The sequence below is a fragment of the Astyanax mexicanus genome, chromosome 10, assembly GCF_023375975.1.
Source record: "Astyanax mexicanus isolate ESR-SI-001 chromosome 10, AstMex3_surface, whole genome shotgun sequence".
NCBI lineage: Eukaryota > Metazoa > Chordata > Actinopteri > Characiformes > Acestrorhamphidae > Astyanax > Astyanax mexicanus.
In genome coordinates, this window is record NC_064417.1 from 16941351 (window position 1) to 16962200 (window position 20850).

Below are 20850 nucleotides of genomic sequence, written 5' to 3' on the forward strand. Positions count from 1 at the left end.
AAAGCTCTTACAATCGCCTACAAGGTGATGACAGAACAGCTCCTTCCTACCTGCACTCACTCCTGAAGGCTTACCCTACCACCCGGACGCTGCGCTCCTCCAATGAACATCGCCTCGCTTTGCCAAACAAACATTCACACAAAGCAATCCAGACTGTTCTCATACAGAGTTCCCCAATGCTGGAACAAACTACCTTCTACTACCAGATCAGGAGAATCTCTCGCTATCTTTAATAAACTCCTGAAGACAGAGCTCTTCAAAGAGCACTTACTATTTTAACACCTCTAACAAACTCTAACTACTTCTAACCTCATTTCCTTCTTCCCCTCCGTCACTTCTCTATCCCTTTATTTCCCTTTGACCTCCTTTAGGCCCTATCTAAACAATGTTTTACCTTTAACTTCTATTATTTTTGTACTTCACTATTGTAAGTCGCTTTGGACAAAAGCGTCTGCCAAATGTAATGTAAAGTAATTTAATGTAATGAAACAGATTATATAATCTGTGTCTCCTTGTCCTTGTAGCGTTCAGAGCGGGGTGCTGAACTGGCTCTCGAATGGCTTTGTGAGTGCCCTGCCCCAGCCTGCAGGAAGTCCTCTTCAGCTCAAAGACAACTCTGAGGCAAAGGATAAACTGCTACACAGTGCATAATAATAACATACATAAAACAACATGACCAATAACATTGAATTCTCAAAACTGTCTGTATATGTTTATCTTTCAGTTACCTCAAGAGGATAGTTCAGACAGGTAGGATTAACTGATTTTGAGAGATACACTAAAAACATATTTTTATGCACCAGATCTGTTTTAGTGGGATGTATTAATACACATATTCTCAGCTGTGGAATGATTTTGTGTTACAAGGTGAAGAGTTGATGTTCTTCTTTCTCCCCCCTCTGACTTTTCCTCCCCCTCTTGCACTTCCTTCCCATCTCACTCTTCCTCCCCTCTCACTTTTTCTCAGCCTCTCATTTTCCTCCCCCTCTCATTTTTCCTACCCCTCTGACTCTTCTTGTTACTGTAATTCTTCCTTCGAATCTCACCCTTCCTCCCGCTCTCACTCTTTTTCCCCCTTTGTCTTTTCCACCCCCTTCTGACTCTTTTTCTCCACCTATTCTTCCTCCTCATATCACTCTTCCTCCCGCTCTCCCTTTTCTTCCCCGTCTGTCTCTTCCTCCCCCTCTGACTCTTCCTCCCCATCTCACCTTTCCTCCCCTTCTCATTCTTCCCCCTCCCTTTTTCCCATCTCACTCTTCCTCCCCCTCTGACTCTTCTTAACACTGTAATTCTTTCTCCCCATCTCAGTCCTCCTCCTCTCTGACTCTTCCTCCCCACCTCACTGTTCTCTCACTTGTCCTCCTCTCTGTCTTTCTTCTTATCTCCTTCTTTCTCATCTCTGACTTTTTCTCCCCCTCTGGCTCTTCCTCCCCACCTCACTCTTCCTCCCATCTCACTCTTCTCTTCCCTCTCACTCTTCTTCCCCATCTCACTCTTCCTCCCCTCCCTCTGACTCCTCTTCACGATTTAATTCTTCCTCATCTCACTCTTAAACTCTCTCACTCTTCCTCATCCTCTTTATTACACTCTGACTCTTCCTCCCCACCTCACTCTTCCTCCCCCTCTTTCTTCCATCACACTATTCCTCCCCCTCACTCGTCCTCCTCATCTCACTCTTCCTGCCACTGTTTTCTCTTCTGTCTCTTCTTCTCCCATTTGACTCTTCCTACCCATCTCACCTTTCCTTCCCTTCTAATTCTTCCTCCTTACTCTTCTTTCCCCATCTCACTCTTCCTCCCCCATTTGACCTTTTCTCCCCTTCTCATTCTTCCCCCTCACTCTTCTTTCCCCTCTGACTTTTCCTCCCCCTCTCACTCTTCCTCCTCTCTCACTCTTTCTCCATATCTCACTCTTCCTCCTCATATCACTCTTCCTCCCGCTCTCACTCTTTCTCCATATCTCACTCTTCCTCCTCATCTCACTCTTCCTCCCGCTCTCACCTTTCCTCCCCTTCTCATTCTTCCCCCTCTATTTTTCCCTCTCACTCTTCCCCCCTCTGTAATTCTACCTCATCTCACTCTTCCTCCTCCTCTGACTCTTCCTCCCCACCTCACTCTACCTTCCCACCTCACTCTTCCTTATCCTTTGACTTTTCCTCCCACCATGGCTCTTCCTCCCATCTCACTCTTCCTTTCCCTCTCACCCTTCTTCCCCCTCTCACTCTTCTTCCTCATCTCACTCTTCCTCCCACTCTTTTCCCCTTCTGTCTCTTCTTCTCCCTCTGACTCTTCCTACCCACCTCACTCTCCTTTTCCCCACCTCTGATTTTTACTCTCTTTTACTCTTCCTCCTCATCTCACTCTTTCTCTTGTTCTCACTCTTCCTCCCAATCTGACTCTTCCTCCCCATCTCACCTTTCCTTCACTTCTCATTCTTCCTCCTTACTCTTCTTTCCCCTCTCACTCTTCCTCCCCTTACTCTTCCTCCCCCTCTGATTCTTCTTCACACTGTAATTCTTCCTCCCCATCTCACTCTTCCTCCCACTTTGACTTTTCCTCCCCACCTCATTCTTCCTCCCCCTCTCACTTCTCCTTCCCTTCTTTCTCTTCCTCCCTGTCTCACTCTTCCTCCCCATGTCAATCTCCCTCCCATTTCACTCTTCCTTCCCCTTACTCTTCCTACCCATGTGACTCTTCTTCACACTGTAAGTCTTCCTCCCCATCTCACTCTTCTTCCCTTCTCACACTTTCTCTTCTCACTCTTTTTTCTTCTCTCACTCTTCCTCCCCTTCTCACTCTTCCTCACCCTCTTACTCTTCCTCACCCTCTGACTCATCCTCCCCACCTTACTCTTCCTCCCCTTCTTTCTCCAATCACACTCTTACCTCTTATCTCACTCCTCTTCCCGCTCTCACTCTTCTCCACCTTCTGACTCTTTTTCCCAACCTTACTCTTCCTCCTCGTCTTACTCTTCCCCTCACTCTTCCTCCCCATCTAACCTTTCCTCCCCTTCTCATTCTTCCCCTCTCACTTTTCCTCCCCCTTTGACTCTTCTTAACACTGTAATTCTTTCTCCCTATCTCACACTTCCTCTCACTCTTACTATTCTTCCCCTTTTGTCTCTTCCTCCCAATCTCATCTTTCCTTCCCTCTCACTTTTTTCCCCTCTCACTCTTCCCCCCCCTCTGACTCTTTTTAACACTGTAATTCGTCTTCCTCATCTCACTCTTTCTCCACCTCAGACTCTTTCTCCCCACCTCACTCTTCCTCTCCCTCTTACTCTTCCACCACATCTCACTCTTCCTCCCCCTGACTCTTCTTCACACTGTAACTCTTTCTCCCCATCTGATTCTTCTTCCACCTCTCACTCTTCTTTCCCACTTCACTCTTCCTCCCCCTCTCACTTTTTCTCTCCCTCTTACTCTTCCACCCCATCTCACTCTTCCTTCCTCTGAATCTTCTTCACACTGTAACTCTTCCTCCCCATCTGTTTCTTCTTCCACCTCTCACTCTTCTTTCCCATCTCAGTCTTCCTCCCCCTCTTACTCTTCTTCCCCTTCCCACTCTTGCTCTCCTTTTAACTCATCCTCCCCCTTTCACGCTCTTTCTCCCATCACACTTTTCCACCTCATCTCACTCTTCCTCCCTCTCTTACTCTTCTTCCCCTTCTGTCTCTTCCTCCCCCTTCTGACTCTTCCTCCTCATCTCACTCTTCCTCCCACTCTCAGTCTTCTTCGCCTTCTGACTCTTCTTCCCCTTTACTCTTATTTTCCCTCTCACTCTTCCTCCCCTCACTCTTCCTCCACCTCTGACTCTTCTTCTCACTCGCATGAATTTGGCATAAGAGGAGACTTATTAATTCCACAGATGAACAGCATTTGTGGGCTCGAGCCGAGCCTCAGTTGAGGTGTCATTAAAAGAAAAAAACATGTGGTGTATCCTTGCTATTATTGTTATCCAACTCATTTTCCACAGGAAGTTTCAGGCTCATAAAGCAGTACAGCTAGCAGCATAGTATTTACAGGATTAGTTATACCAATGAAATAATGACATACGTACCTCAGCAGCAGAATATTTGTGGGTTTGAGGGAGCTGATTTTAATATTTGTTAAAATCCTACAAATAGCAGAAGAAGTGAAATGACTGGGTTATGGAGCTGAACAGGTTAGATCATGGAGTTATAATGTGGTTAGATAGTGGAGTTATGAACAGGTTAAATTATTTAAAAAATCAAGGTTTTATTCAGGGTAAACTCCAACCTTTTTTCCTCCAACAGACCAGGAGTAATTGGATGGATATCTCAGGGAATTGTGAAGGTCGTGCCCCAGCCAGAAGCCAAATACACCCAAAATATTGACGAACCTGATGAAACAACAGAGGTGATTTTACAATGACTTTTCACTTTTATTCGGATACCCTTGCTATTTTCTTGAAATAGCTTAAATAATGTAAACCATTACAATTGATTTTGTTTTTGAATTTAATATAGTTTAAATTTTTTTAACAAAAAGAGCAGGTCAAAATCAGTATTAGTCTTAAACCCATCATTTCGACATATAATGGTCCATATATTATCACATGATTTAAATGTAATTATGAGAACAGATGTAAAATATGATCACCTTTATTAACATCATACAGATGTTGGGCATGTCCCAGAAGCAGATATCCAGGACCAGTTAGCTCTTCAGCTTTTTGTAACTGCATTCTTGTTCAGATTTCAGAGGTCGATGAAGCGGAGTGTAAGGCAGAGACATGTGTAAGTACAGCTGCATGCTGTATCTGGCCTCTCCTATGAATCTCACTTAAAACCCATTTAGTCAGTTCACCACAATGTCTTACCACTGTTAATGCACACCATATTAACCCACTCCTCTGACCTTGCAACTACACACTGCTTTAAGACCAACTCACTCAAACTGTAGCAAAAATCTGCCTGCTTTTTCAAACTGACACCAGTAAATAAATTAGGAAGGCTGAACTGTGACAGCTAATATCTTTAAATAAATAATGTAATTTCATATTTTTAACTTTTTACTGATTGCTGTGTTGTTAGTATAAAGTATGTTTATAGTTTATGCTATAGTATATAACCCAGTGAATATATATATATATATATATATATATATATATATATATATATATATATATATATATATATATTAATTGTAAATATAATACATTAAATAACAATTATTTAGTGATAAAACTTTAGGCTATCCAACACTATTATTAATAAAATGTCTGTGGCAATACATTTATTGCAGTTAAGTGCAGTTCTACAAAATAAATAAATAATAAATGATGGTTTTAGATTTAGCTTGATCATTTGTATTAATGCTGCTTTGTGATATTATTTGTAAAAAAAGTGCTATACAAATAATTTGATTTAATTTGATAATTAAATAGAATCTCATACCGTTTTATACATTAATGCTTGTCTGATAACTTCTGCTTTCAGATTCACAATATTGATGAACTTCCAGGTGTGTATCTGTACAGCACATCGGTTATAACAAGTTTACAACTTGTGCACTTTTACACTTTTACACTTTTACGCTCAGACGCAGAGCCGCTACCCCATATTCCAGTGGTGGAGATGGTATCAGAGGATGAAGCATCTGCAGAAGAGCCTTCTGCTCAGTTCCAACCAAAGTAAGTTCAAAGCGTTATTATTATACCTTAAATTGTTAAAATAGTAATTTTTCAACATTTATCTATTTGTATTTCTTGATTTTTCAGCAATATTTGTATTTATTTATGGTTATGTGGGAATTGGCCCCTATAGCGCTGCATGCTGTTGACATCACTAGAGAGTAGGGCTGCAACTAATGACTGTTTTAGTAGTCAACTAAGCTGATGATTATTTGTTTAATTGGTCGATTATCATGCCCTCCATTTGTACTTCCTACTCTCAGGGCCAGACAGGAACCAGACTGGTGCGGATAGATGTTACAGGGGTAGTCAAGGCAAACAGGTTCAGTACCAGTGAGACGCAGCAGAAAGAAACCATACCCTAAACGGGAGACAGTCCAGAGTTCATACACAGGCAGGCAGTAGCGAAGAGCAGGCAATAATCCAAATAGAATAAACAGTCCAGGTCATACACTGGAATCCAATACATAGGGAGCAGGCAGAAATCAAAGTCGGAAAAAACACGAAAACAAGATCATACACGGGCTAGAAACGTTTTGTATTGCAGGATAAACCAAACAGATATTCGGCGAGGTGTGAGCGTGGTGAAGCTGGATGTAATTTTCAGGAGATTCTAGGATACTTGTATGTATTTTTAACTCCATAAAATGATTGTTTGTAAAATATATATATATATATTTTTATTAAAATCTGTAGTTACTATAACATAACACCACAAAATATCTTCCCATGGCTATGGTTTCTAGACTATTCTTTATTAACAATCCAATTTAAAAAAAGAACGATCACAAGTTTACCTAGTGGAGTATTTTTTATCCTTTATGTCCTCATGCATCTCCAAAAAATTAAATATCATTAAAAAATTACTTCATTTCAGTAATTCAGTTCAAAATGTGAAACTCATATTATATAGATGTATTAGACACAGAGTGATCTATTTTTAGAGTTTATTTCTTTTATTAATGATGATTATGGCTTACAGCCAAGGAAAATCAATATCTCAGAAAATTTGAATATTAGATAAGACAATTTGGTACTTTTGGCAGTGTGCCAAGTCCTGCTGCAAAATGAGATCTGCATCCCTATAAAAGCTGTTAAGAGAGGGAAGCAGGAAGTGCTGTAAGATTTTACAGAAAAACACTGCACTGACTTTGGACTTGATAATACCAGAGTAGACCAACACCAGCAGGTGACTGCTCCAAACCATCACTTTGGAATTATGGAAACTGCGCACTAGAACTCAAGAAACTTGCACTTTGTGTCTCTTCACTCTTCCTCCAAACACTGGTCCCTTGATTTCCAAATAAATCATCTGCTGGTGTTGTGAAACTCAAATAATTGTACACAAGTGTAACTGATTCTGTTCTGAACAATACTACAGGGATATTAACTATGGTAAACATATTTTAAATTGATATGGTAGAATTTTAACACAAAGCAATAAAAACCTTGCAGTTTATATGATGTCCTAAAATCCAAATGACCAAAATATATGCGGGGCAATTGGCCAGAGAACACCAAGATTGGCAGATTTGCCACTGGCGCCCTGTGCTCTTCATGGATGGGAGCAGGAGGGCTGCATTTCTTTGGAGGGCAGCACAGACGTCCATGTGCTCGCCAGAGGTACCCTGACTGTCATTAGGTATCGGGATGAGACACTCAGACCCATTGTGAGATTATATGCTGGTGCAGTTGGCCCTGGTTTCCTTCTGATGCAGGACAATGCACAGCCTCATGTGGCTGAAGTGTGTCAGCAGTTCCTGCATGATGAAGGCATTGATGCTATGGACTGCCCCGCCCGTTCCCCAGACCTGAATCCAATCCAGCACAATGTCTCGCTCCATCCACCAGCGCAACACTGCACCACAGACTGTCCAGGAGTAGAATGATGCTTTAATCCAGGTCTGGGAGGAGATTCTTCAGGAGAACATCCGCCGCCTCATCAGGAGCAGCCCAGGTGCTGTAGGGAGGTCATACAGGCACATGAGGAGAGTGCAGTACCGATACGGTGTATAAAAGTGTGCATACTGAAAATAAGGTGCAACATACAGTCTAAGTTATCATAATGTTATATTATCTCCAGTTCCCTTACTATGACTTTTGCTATCATTTTACAGTACCAATATTTAAATCAGACTACAGTTCTCAGGCTGATGCTGTGGTTAGATTTCTCCATTTTTTTTAACCTTGTAATGATGTTTACAATACTGGCATCTTTCAACTCACTGAGCATGTGAGAAACTGTAGCACCAGAAGCCCAGGCTTCCACAAATCTTTTTACAGTGGTTGTGCCTGACCTTGGTACAGGGTATTCCACAGTGGTGAGGGGTGGAAAGAGAGTGCTATCTATTCAACCGATATGCACCACATTCAGGGGCGTAGGACCGTGTTTGACATTAGGACCCTATTGTGACTTAGAACAACATTTGTGAAATTACTTTTAATCACAAATACACCATTTTTTCTGTATTCTGTTTATTATTAGTTACATCCAGGTAAAGATCACTTTACAACCTAAACATGTTACTCCACATGACATTTACTGCTGTTAGAAAGAAATAATGTCTGAATTATATACATATGACAAAAACTAATCAGTTATTATTTTATATTTAAAATAATATAACAGATTTGGTTATATAACAGAATATTAGTGTTATTATTATGATTAGCAGTAGTAGTAGTAGTAGTAGTAGTAGTATTATAAAGCTGGCACTCAAAGAGGCGAAAGCTCGGGTCAGTGAAGCTGCTAACTGCAGGACATTTACATTTACTAAACAGGAAATGTTTAACACTATAATGTGTATTTTTTTTTTCATTCAGTGTATTTAAAATTTAACAAAGGGTGCAGAAATTCTGCAAAATGACTGTTGGTGACCTAAAAGTGGTATCGTGAGCTTTTACTAAAGGACCAGATATATTCAGATATATATCAGTCAGTCCATTCCTCAATAAAGTATGCAAAACAGTATATCAACAATGGATTTCATGTAATAACGTAAACAGTTAACTTGTTTATATATATATAGATAGATATATATATAAACAAGTTAACTGTTTACGTTATTACATGAAATATATATATATATAGAGAGAGAGAGAGAGAGAGAGAGAGAGAGAGATTTTTTTTTTTTTACATTTTATGACACTGAAACAAATTGTTGAAATTTTTTAAAATAATTATTAGTCCTAAGGGGCCTACACTATTAATACTCTTTAAGATGTACTCATATAAGCCTTGCTTCTCTGAACCTGTGCTTTTTTTGATCAGTTCAGTCCTGATCAATTTAGTTCATTTGAGTCCACTTCACATTTCCTCTCTCTCCAGCTCAACAGTCTCTTCTACCCCTTCTAAATAATAAATTACACCACCAGCCCCCGCCCCCCTCCTCCACGGTTCCTATGCCAATGACCACATTACTAAAAGCTGAAACTAGTTCCTAATCTGTGCACCTTGCAAGCTTCATTCTGTCATCATAGCTACATCTTTGGTCTTGGCAGGATTGCATCCACAACCTAAGGCATGAATTAGAAAAAAACAATAACCATTGTCAATTTAACTGTTGTTTAATGTAAAGCTGGTAACCATTCCCTTTCTACTCTAAACAGAGTGGTGGAGTGGATAAAGACTGGTTTCCAGAATGCTCTGCCTCACCATGTTCCTCGACCACCTGATTATCCAGACAACAGCTCACAGAGATCATCCCGCTCCTCAAATAAAGGTAAAACCTCAACAGATGCCAATATCAATATGACCAATAACAACAGTATACACAAACTAAAAGTGTTTGTATCGAGCACACCATTACTGTCTATTTGTATCTTTATTGTACTTGCAGAAATTATTTCACAAAAAAATAAAAACTATTATGGTCTAAATTATTAGCCCCCTAATGCTAACAGTCAATTGTGTACTCTTTTTGCAGTCATTTTTTTCTTTTTGCAAATTTCCCAATCTACTCCAGATATGATGACCCTCTGGCATAAACATTCTTATTTAGTTCATCTTACAGAATTTTAGTAGGATTCATGTAAGGGCATTCATGTGCAGACCAGACAATAATATTCATTTTGGTCTTATGGAGGTAGCTTTTCATGCGGAGTGATACATGTTTTGGGGTCTTTGTCATGTTGGAGAAAGCAGCAACACAGACCAAGTAATCTTGCTGACTTCTTAAGATTTTCTTTTACATTTTTACATATCCTTCTTTTTTCATGATTCCTTCCCAGATATTTCCAGGTCCATATGCACTAAAGCATCCCCACAGCATGTTGGGCATGTTACTTTGAAAAAGTAATTAGTTATAGTTAGTAGTTACTTCTCCAAAAAAGTTACTAAGTTACTGAGTTACTCCACTATAAAAGTAACTAGTTACCAGTTAAAGTAACTATTTCTTACTTTTTTCTGTATTGTGTTTATTATTTGTTACATCCAAGTAAAGATGACTTCACAATCCTAAACATGTTACTCCACATTACAATTACTGTTGTTTTACAAAAACTGATCAGTTATCACCTAATATTTAAAATAGTTATTATTATTATTAAGCAAGTTAATACAAACATTAGAGGTCAGGACATGTGGTCTTACTGTGGTCGTACTGTGAACTACAAATGAACAGAAGTCAGGTTAAATCAGTGTTTCTTAACCCTGTTCTTACATATTCTACTGCAACTTCCCACTGTTCTGCATATTCTAGAGCTTTCTCGGCTTAAGGGCACTTAATAAAGTAAGTGATGGTATGATGTGTTTAATACACTGCTGGATATACATAATGATTAATTTAGGCTCCATAGGGGGTTAAGGGATTTTAAAAGCTAAACTCAAAAAAGGACTGTTTATTAGCTAATCAGTTGGATCTGGTGGAAAGCACACAATTTTAGTATAGTGATCAGGGTTAAGAAACTGCTTTAAACTACCAACATAAAGTACTGTACTACATTCTGTCTATCCTCTACATCCAGCTTCTAGATAACTAGTTAGCTAAATTAATGTTTGTTCATTATAGCTGAAAGTAAGTCATGCAATCATAAATTAATACACACAATTTAGTAATTTGCTGATCAGGTACAGGGCAAGTTAAACATTACATATATAGTTTTCGGCAGGGGTCGGCAGGCTCATCCTCAGAAGGAGACAGTAGTCTGTGGGGAGCACTTTAAATCAGGGTTTCAAACTCGTGGCCCGAAGAACGATATTTTGCGGCCGCGACTTGAAATCAAATTTTAGTGTTAGTGCCGTGCGCACACATCCTCTCCCTGCTACCAGGCACAGCGCATCCTGTTCGTTTCAATAAAGAGAAACCTCCGGCAAAAAGTTCCGTTGTTTTGTGAGAGAGAACAGCTGCCTTTCAACCACGGAGGAGAAGCTGAAAACGGATTTATAGAAATATAAATTATATAATATATTATATATTAAAGTTGTGCTACACTGTCAATCCGTGCTACTCCTATGTGTATATTTAAAGGTAAAAATACAAAAGAAGCACAATTTTAGAGCATGTTTCCAGTTAAAAATCACCGTTTTAGGGTAAAGTTATGGTAGCAAGAGTTTATTATACTCTGTTTTTTAGATAGTTTATTATTGTTGTTGTTAGAATAATAATAATAATTATTATTATTATTACAAGGGGGGCCTTGATGCTTTCAAGTTGTAAACAGGTGGTCCGTAAAATATTCAGGGCAACATCCGGGGTACAAAGCATGAGCAAACAAGCGCAGATCCAATCGAGCTCACATCTGGCCAATCACAACACAGCTCTGAACCTGTGGAAGCAGAGTCTTTTTCCCCTGTGGAAAAGCTCCGTGGAAGATGACGGGGGAACACAGCTTCTACAGTCGTAAGTAACCTATAACTTGTTTACTCTTCCTCATGTTTGTAAAAACTCTTAAAACTAGTGTTTATTGCTGAAATGGTTGCTTGTTCCATTGTTCAATGGAAGTGGCTCAGAGCGAGACATTACGTTAGGTTAAGTGAGGTTAAGTTAGCCTAGGTTATCTTGGTTTATCCTAGTTTAGCCTAATTTAGCTTAGTTTAGGTGAGGTAAAGTTAGTTTACGTTAGTTTAGCTTTGATGAGGTAAAATTAAATTAGTTTATCTTAGCTTATGTGAGGTTAGGTAGCTGGCATTGATCCTGATAACTCAGTGGTTTATTATTTACTGACGAAATCAGTTTAGTTCTGTTTTATACTAGTTATTTAGATATCTTGTGTATGTAACTATCAAGGTTAGTACACCATGCTAATGCCAGATTCCCTATTTTACCCGCTGGCATTGGCTAGCTGTTATATATGTGTATATAAATATCTTTCCTGGACAGTCTGGCTGTTAATTCATGTCAGTTCAGGTTGATCTGTTTGGCATCCAAATACATGTTGATTCCAAAAACTTTACATTATAATCATTCATATTAAATTATTTATTTTTTGCTTTACTTTGTCTAATATACATTCTGTTGTGTCTTGTTTTTCAGGTTGTGACAGTGCGAAGAACTGCCCATCACCAAAACTAGGGGAAATGTGCTGTTTAAGAATGTGTTAATTGGATTGTCACTCCAGAACTTTATGACTGGTTTGTTTTTGTGTTTGAGCGCATGTATATATGTGTATGTAAGACACTCTATGGCTACTTTAGGGTGTGATCCTCTCCGTATTTTTGTTTGAGATACCACATGTCGAATGTTTCTCCCCTTTTTATATGAATGTTTTATTTTATGATTTTATTTTTCCACCAGCCAATTTTCTGTGACGTTTTTTATTAACTTCTAGAAACCTCCTACACTTTATAGAATAAACATGTTTTCTAAAATATACTTTCACATGTTCATATGAATATTTCCTCATTTAGACAATTATCTTAAGTCAAGAAAACCCATGTTTTACCCATGTATGTCACAGCTGTAGGGGATGTAACATAATTATCAAGATCTACTGCATGAAAACAGGTTTTACTTTTATTAACAAGTAAAAAGCTTATTTTAGAGCATGTCAAATTCCCCAAGTAGCCAGATATTAATTGTTTGCAAAATGTATTACATTCTTAAAAAAAAAAAAAAAAAAAAAAAAAAAAGAAAGAAAGAAATCACAATATAAAAAGGAAACGCATGTATTGACCTAAATATACTCATTCTATGCAGGACAGTTTCCTTCTTTCTTTGTGCTGTGATTGATCATGACACAGATAGAAATTATAATGTGGTCTAAACATAGAACATGGCAGTTTGAAAAAAGAGACATAAAGCAAGGTTGGTTGAAGGGGTTCACACAATTATTTACATACAATTGAAGTACAGTGCATCACATTTGCTTTAAACTACCAATACACAAAATTTCAGTTTACAAATATATGTAGTGGGTTTTCCGAAAGCTAAAGTTTTTAATAAAGCATTTAAAAATAAAACAATATATACAGACTTGTCTAAAGCCATTTAGAAGGCATTTGGCTCCTACATTACTGACCCCTAATTGTTTCATGGCATACAGCTCATGAAAACCCAAAAAAACTCACAAAATTAGCATATCATGAAAAGGATCTCTTAACAAGCTATTAACCTAATCATCTTAATCAACAAATTATCTCTAAACACCTGCAAAAGATTCCTGAGGTTTTTAAAAACTCCCAGCCTGGTTCATTACTCAAAACCGCAATCATGGGTAAGACTGCCGACCTGACTGCTGTCCAGAAGGCCATCATTGACACCCTCAAGCAAGAGGGTAAGACACAGAAAGAAATTTCTGAACGAATAGGCTGTTCCCAGAGTGCTGTATCAAGGCCCCTCAGTGGGAAGTCTGTGGGAAGGAAAAAGTGTGGCAGAAAACGCTGCACAACGAGAAGAGGTGACCGGACCCTGAGGAAGATTGTGGAGAAGGGCGGATTCCAGACCTTCAAATTCAAAGTAGAATTCAGTACCTTCCTCCATGGTGGGACCCTGTGGGAGGATTAAAAGTCCACTTAACCTCATGTTCATGACAACAGTGTTCAGTCTATGAGGTGTTCTATTTAGCAATAGCTGTTCATAACTCACGTTCAGCCCCAATGAAATTAGTACCATGATCTGAACGGAGCTCCTTGACTTGTCCTCTTCGTGCTATAAAATGCCGGATGGCATTTATGCATGAGTCTGTGCCCAGAGATGAAGCAAGTTCAATGTGTATTGCGCGAGTAGCTAAACTTCTTCCTTGTTTCACCTCGAGTGGTCCGAAGTAGTCAACGCCTGTTCTAGAGAAGTGTGGATCATCTAGTGTGACTATCAGCTGGAAGATCTACCATTTGTTGCTTTCCCATAGGTCCATGTAAATGACGACATGTAACACATTTGGAGATTACCTTTCTAATGGCTGAGTTTGCACAAGGAATCCAGAATTTCTGTTGCAATGTTGATGGCTCCTCCCTCCATGTCCGGTGTCCTTGTGAATCTTTTTTAGAATGAAGTTAACAATGGGAAGGTTCTTAGACAAAATAGCAGGCCCCTTACAATCATCTGGCAAAGCTGACCAATGAAGTCTACCACCAAATGCAGCACTCCTTCTTGAAGTACCGGATTGAGCCTACATATAATGCTGCACCACTTGACATTATTTTCTCTGCTTAAGGCAGATTTTTTTCGTCAGAAAACTTTTCTCTTTGACATAATTTAATGATCTGAATTTTGCCTCTTTAAGATCTTTCATACAAAGACATGTTGCCTTGTAGCTCGTCTTGAACAGGCTCATTTCTCTTTCTACTGCAGCAATCTATTGATTTTCATCTAGGTCAGGTTTACTGTGGGTTGCATGCAGTTCTTTTCCAACAATAAAGCCTTTAGCTTCAGAAACCATGCCACGGATCCCTTCAATTTGGTTCATGAGGAAAAATAGCGAATCAGTTGCTCTATGGGATTCTCTTCCTGCACTGTCTTGACATCCATCTGATTATCAGAACGTTTTGGCCAGCATTCCTTAGAGTGAGAAAGAAAATCTGGACTTGAAATCCAAGCTTGAATTTTCATGAAGTCTTCAACCTTTAGTCCTCTACTGGCATAATCAGCTGGATTCTCATCTGTGCTGACATGTCTCCACTGCTCCACTTTGGACTTTTTCAGAACAGCAGAAACCCTGTTGACCACAAATGTGCGAAAGCGTGAGGTTTCATTCTGAAGATAGCTTAGCAAAACTGTGCTCTCTGTCCAGAAGATTGAACCAGCAAGATCGCATTGCAGCTTTATTCTCAGTACACCATCCATCTTGATAGCCATCATAGCAGCTGTCAACTCCATACGGGGAATAGTTGGCACTCTAAGAGGAGTCACTCTGGCCTTGCCCATGAAATTCACAGTGAGACAACAGTGGTTGTCTTTGTTCCTCAAGAGAATGTAACTAACTGTCCCATATGCATCTTTGCTTGCATCTGTGAAGTGATGCAACTGAATGAATGTATGTTTCCTGAAGCCATCAGGTTTGAAGCATCTTTGAATGCCAAAGTCTTTCAGCAAAGCTAGTCCGTGCAACCACTTATACCAGAGGCATTTAATGTGTACTGGCAGCTCATCATCCCATCCTAGTTTCATTCTACAAAGGGCCTGCAAAATTTTCTTTGCACATAGGATAATGGGAGACAGAATTCCCAACGGGTCGTAAATGACGCTAACAACTGAAAGTAGCCCTCTAATAGTCAGCGAATGGTCCTTAATAGTAATTTTGAACTTGAATGTGTCTGATTCCACACACCAAGTTAGTCCAAGTGCTCTCTCAAGTGGAAGCTTCTCTCCATCCAGGTCCAAGCTCTTCACTTCACTAGCCAGCTCATGCTTGGGAATTGTATCTAGCACTCTGTGACTGTTAGACACCCATTTTGTAAGGTGAAGACCTCCCTTGGCACAAAGTTCTGTCAGATCTTGACACATTGTTATGGCTTCCTCTTCAGGGGCCAATGAGTGAAGGCAATCTTCCATAATAATTGCATAGAACCGTTTCTACAGCCTCAGGTTTGAACTGTGCGCTGTGCTCTTCAGCACATTTTCTCAGTGCGAAGCTGGCACAACTAGGTGAGGATGTGGCACCAAACAAGTGCACAGTCATTTTGTAGTCCTCCAAGTTATTGTTACAGTCACCATATTTCCACCAAAGAAACCTCAGAAGATCTGAGTCATCTTCTGGCACTCTGATTTGGTGAAACATGACCTCGATATCTGCCATGAGCGCAATGGGTTCCTGTCAAAATCGAATGACAACACCAATCAAACTGCTGATCAAACCTGGCCCTTACAACAATTGCTTCAATGACATACCCTGAAGGGATGCCCGGCAGTCAAAAACCACTCGTAGCTTGTGTTTGACAGGATGGTACCCACCATGGTGCAGGATGTACCATACCTTTCCTTCTTTGTGTTTGAGCTCTGTTGAATAGCCCCTTTTGATCAGATCATTCATAAAAAAAGCATACTCTTGTCGAAAACTTGCAATCCTGTGAAATGTCCTCTGCAAGTTATGCGTTCTTTGTTCAGCAACCTTACGATTGGCTGGCATGCGCACCATCTTGTTCCGCAGAGGTAAGCAAATGCTGTAATGACCATCAAAAAGCTTGGCTGATTCCATGACCATGTCCATAAATTGGTGATCCTCTCTAGACATTTCCACTGCATCGTGTTTTGCCTTTTCTGGGAAATCCATCTCAAACTGACGAAACCACAAGTCCTCCAGACATGCCACAGATATACGGTTCACTATTGCCTTCATCTATCTTCCTGCCTTTGAGATTGTACTTCCACTACTTTCACGCAGTAGTACACTTTCAAGTACACTTCGTTCGTACTGCATATGGTCCATTATTGACACTGCTCACAATTTGCCACGGCTCCAATGCCTTGGGTGTGTTAGCTCCAATTAGCAATCCAGCATTTGCTTGGAGTTTGGGCAGATAGACACCCTTAAGGTAGGACCACTTTTCCAATTCTTGCTGTGTGGAATGTTCTCTTTTCCTACAGGTATCACCTTTTGTGTGTAAACATGTGGAAGATCAATAAAATCATCCATTGTTAAGCTGCTGATTTCCAGACCAGACAAAACATGTGTGTGCACAGGCCTTTCATCATTCATGGTTTTGACCAGTATGTTTTTTCTCCTTCCAATAAGCTGCAACTCATCCATTAATGCTTTTGTGCAGAATGTAGAGGAACTTCCTGGGTACAGAAATGCATAAGTCTGAACTGTTTTAGTTCCTTTCTTGGCTTTGATTCTGACAGGAACATTTGGAAGAATACAACCCCCCTCACCGGCCCCAGTGGGACCACAGCACTTGGTTTCTGTACCAATAAATGCACTAGTCACTAACTGTCTTTCACTAGGGTTGTTTTGGTCTACTTGCTTAACTGTGACCTCCTTACTCTTGATATGTAACAAGGTGGGATGGATTAGAAAACATACCTCACATTTTGCTCTGTTCTTGCACACTTTGCTCATATGACCATGCTTTAGACAGCTAAAACACAGTCCTTTGCTCTCTATTCTAACTTCTCCTTGTGGGACTTTGTTTTTAGTTTATTTCATGACTGCAAGTCGTGATCAACTTTACAAAAAGGACATGACTTTGATGTTCCTTCAGCAGACTCAACAACACCACTTTGCATGGTAGCGTCACTTGTGTCGTTTAGCTGCTTGATGCTTGGGCTAAATGTTCTTTTTACTCCACTTTTCTTTTGCAGTTTGTGCTCCACTTGTTCTCTTGGACTATCAGCTGTCATTCTGTCCCTTATATCCCCAAAATGTAGTGCAATGTTTGCTGGAAATCTGCACAAGTTCTTTAAACTTCACTCTTGTGTTGTGCTGCACCTGCATGTTACATACTGTTGCTCTCCATCTTTTACACAACTTTTAGGGCAGTTTTGACAACAGCCTTCATATTGCCAGCATTATCCAATTCTTCCATGTAACTCACTTCTGTCGTTGTGTTACAGCATCCAGTCAAGAAAAGTGAGAAGGCGTGCAAAGATTCTGCATCCTCTGCTTTTATGCTAGGCCAACTCAGGACTCAGTAAGCAGTAGCAATCTGATAGTCATTTCAAAAATACTTCTTAAGAAGCTGCTTGGCTTTGTAATAACCTGCTTCTGGTTTCATGTGGAGACAGCTTTTAACCATTTCTTTACACTGTCCTCTTGTAAACTGTTCCAGAAAATAGACAGATAGGACTATCAGCACGTGCTTCAACAGCGTGTTTAAAAGGCTTTTACAAAGCTATTATATTCAAAGGGGTCTCCATTGAAGACAGGTATGTGGTGGCAATGTAGAAATTCTTTGCAGTTTATTCATAAGCTCAGTGATGCTGTTCTGACTTGACATAACATTACACAGCGTTTCTACAACACACTTGTCTGTGGCTTGTAATTTTGAATGCTTTACTTTATCTGGCTGAGGTTGAAGCGGTCTGAATGAATTTACATCATCAGGGGTCAGTCTTGGTACAGAGCCTGATTCCACACCAAAAATGCTCGCTCCGGACGACAGCAATCCAAAAATATCCTTAATTGCAGCTGGCCGTATGGCTGATGTACCTCAAAGTTCGTCCTTTCTTGAAATCCTGTCCTTGTCCGATAAGGAGCAAAGGTTTTTTGACCAATGTAGTGGGTTTCCCAAAGCGAAAGTAAAAAAAAAAAAAAAAAAAAAAAGAGCCGCGTAACTGACTCGTTTCCAGCAAATCCACGTTTCAACTCTTGACTTTTATTCAGCGTAAACAAAACAAAACAGAGTAATCCAACAGATGTGTATCTTATATCCACTTTCTTCCATCTGAATATTTTAATTCAGTCCACAGCGCAAGGACACGGTCAGAAAACCATGCGGCTCCCCAGCTTAACGAAAAACTACCCCTATTCCGGCCTATGACGTGCTGTATCACGTCAGTTCAAGGCTAAGAACTACAATAAATCTATTGCTGTGAACATAAAATTAACACACATTTAGTAATAAAGCATTTAAAAATAAAACAATATATACAGACTAAAGCTATTTAGGAGGCATTTGGCTCCTACAATATATAAAAAGTAAATGATTGTATAAATTTATAAATAATCTAATTTCAGTTGGTGTAACTAGTAGAGCTGGGTCGATTAATCGATTTTATCGATTAATTCGAATTTACAGTTAAGGATGATGTGTTTTTATGAAAATCGATTTTCTAAGAGTTTTAATTTTCTCTTAGCCACCCCCAATGGGGAAAGTCTTTGCTTAATAGCATATTAAATTGTACTTGTTTTTTATTTTGTAAGTTTTATTAAAAAGGGCACCATTTTATTTCTTTCTATTTGTCTATTTGTTTGTTCTATTTTTTAAGTTTGAGGGTGCATTGTGTCAGTACCTAAACTATGTTGAAGAAAGCTTTCTAAAAGTTACTAGATGTTCTCACTGTTTACAATAGTTTGCTGGTTTCTGGTTGCACTTTAAGCACAAAGGGGACATTTAAGTGAAAACTAAATAAATAAAAACTATTTTTTAAACATTTCTTTATCATCTTTAATTTGATTTTTAGTAGGGGAAAAAAATCGATTTAAAAATCTGAATTTTTTTTGGGCCAAATCGCCCAGCTCAAGTTCCTAGTCTCTCAGTTAGTGAAATGGGGATCAGCTAAGTGCAGAATAAAGATTAGTGTCTGAAAGCTCTCATCACTAAACTCCATCTAAATTTTTTAATCAATTTTTTTTCCCCTACAAAGGTGCGTAGAACCCTATTGTTTTTGCTCAGATTGTTCTTCTTCTTATTCTTATTCTTATTGGGCAACCTAAAGTTGAATTAGTGCATCTCGGTGGACAACAAAAATGGCACAGATTGGTCAATGGGTGGCGCTATAACAAGGAAAGTTCATTTTTCACATTTTGCTCAATGACTCCAGAACCATAAGACCTACATTCAAAATTCTTTTTTTGCTGGAGTCCTTGGGTCAATACCTACAACGTTCCAATTTGGACTATGCACTTCTGCCTACATAGGGTCCTATCGTACACCCCGCGCAAGGCGTGTAGCGTGGCGCGTTTCCATTGTACACCCCGTCAACAGTCCTTGTGCACGCGTCCTTAAAATAGCGTTGGACTTTTGGAATATATTAACGCCAATGGGTGTGGTGGTCTGGAAATGACGTGTTTTCAGGTAAATTTCTGGTGTGTTTCTATCTTGGCGGCAGAAATACCCATTGCGTGATTAATCCCCTGCTGTTTAAGAATTTCAACAGATGCTTATTCTCACTCAAATGCTGGAGTTTTTGAAATGGAAAAATAAAAGAGAAAAGAACTTTGACTGAACATAAATTTATTTTATTTAACTTTTTTATTATTTAACTAAATTTATTTTATATCTGAAAAATAAAGCACATTTTAACCCTGGTGTCTGGTGCTGCCCGTCAATTATATAAAACTTAAAACATTTGAAATACACAGAAATATAAAGCTATACGTTAGAATTTGTTTATCACCAGGGCAAATTTATTAAAATATTAAATATAGTAATTCATTAATTAAAATCTCGGCGGAGCTGGATTCAGCACGAGGCAATAAATAATATAAAACTTAGTTCAGTTAAATAAAAATAAGTAAGGACCTGTAATTTCATCAAATATTGTCAAATATAAAGGATAGGTTGAGGTTTTGCTAAGCTGTTTTTTATGATTTGAAACTTTTATTATTCTGCGCAGAAAGCCTGTGATTGTTTTAAATGAGTTTTTTAATGAGTTTATATTTTATATTATTTATTTTTTTATTCATTTTAATTATTTTTATTTTATTAATCAAATTATATATAATTTGATTAATAAAATCATAATATATATATATATATTCCCCATTATTCTCATGTTCTTAGTTTATTGATATAAATTTGATAATCTCTTATCATTATCATTTAACTTTACTTTCACTGCTATTATTTTTTCCTTTATAAGATATAAATTCTTTACTTACATAAAATGTCCTATTTTTCCTTTTTTACGTATATATTTTATTCGTCTATAAGAAATGTTAGTTTTTATTTCTTTTTTTTAAATATATTTTTAATCCCTTTTAAACTGCAAATGAGGGTACCCCTCCAGTGTAAATGATGGTTGATTGCTAATAATAAGAATAAAATAACTTTACTCTTCTCTAAGCTGCTGGTTTATCTTCACAGCGTGACCCGCAGTCAGTTTCCAATGCGCTCTTAAAATAGGAGTTAACAGAAGTCAGGGCGCAGCTGCCTCTT

General features: G+C 38.8%; 1 protein-coding gene across 1 annotated transcript in view; it reads left to right on the forward strand.

Moving 5' to 3' along the window:
• Positions 1-567: 567 nt before the first annotated feature.
• The window catches only part of LOC125804707 (cyclic nucleotide-gated cation channel beta-1-like), a 47504-nt gene continuing 27221 nt past the window's right edge, over positions 568-20850 (forward strand). The window contains exons 1-6 of the mRNA XM_049483969.1: positions 568-750; positions 4276-4378; positions 4717-4758; positions 5461-5485; positions 5564-5654; positions 9264-9376. Coding sequence (XP_049339926.1) covers positions 710-750; positions 4276-4378; positions 4717-4758; positions 5461-5485; positions 5564-5654; positions 9264-9376 — 415 coding nt within the window. The 5' untranslated portion in view covers positions 568-709. The remainder of the gene's footprint in view (positions 751-4275; positions 4379-4716; positions 4759-5460; positions 5486-5563; positions 5655-9263; positions 9377-20850) is intronic.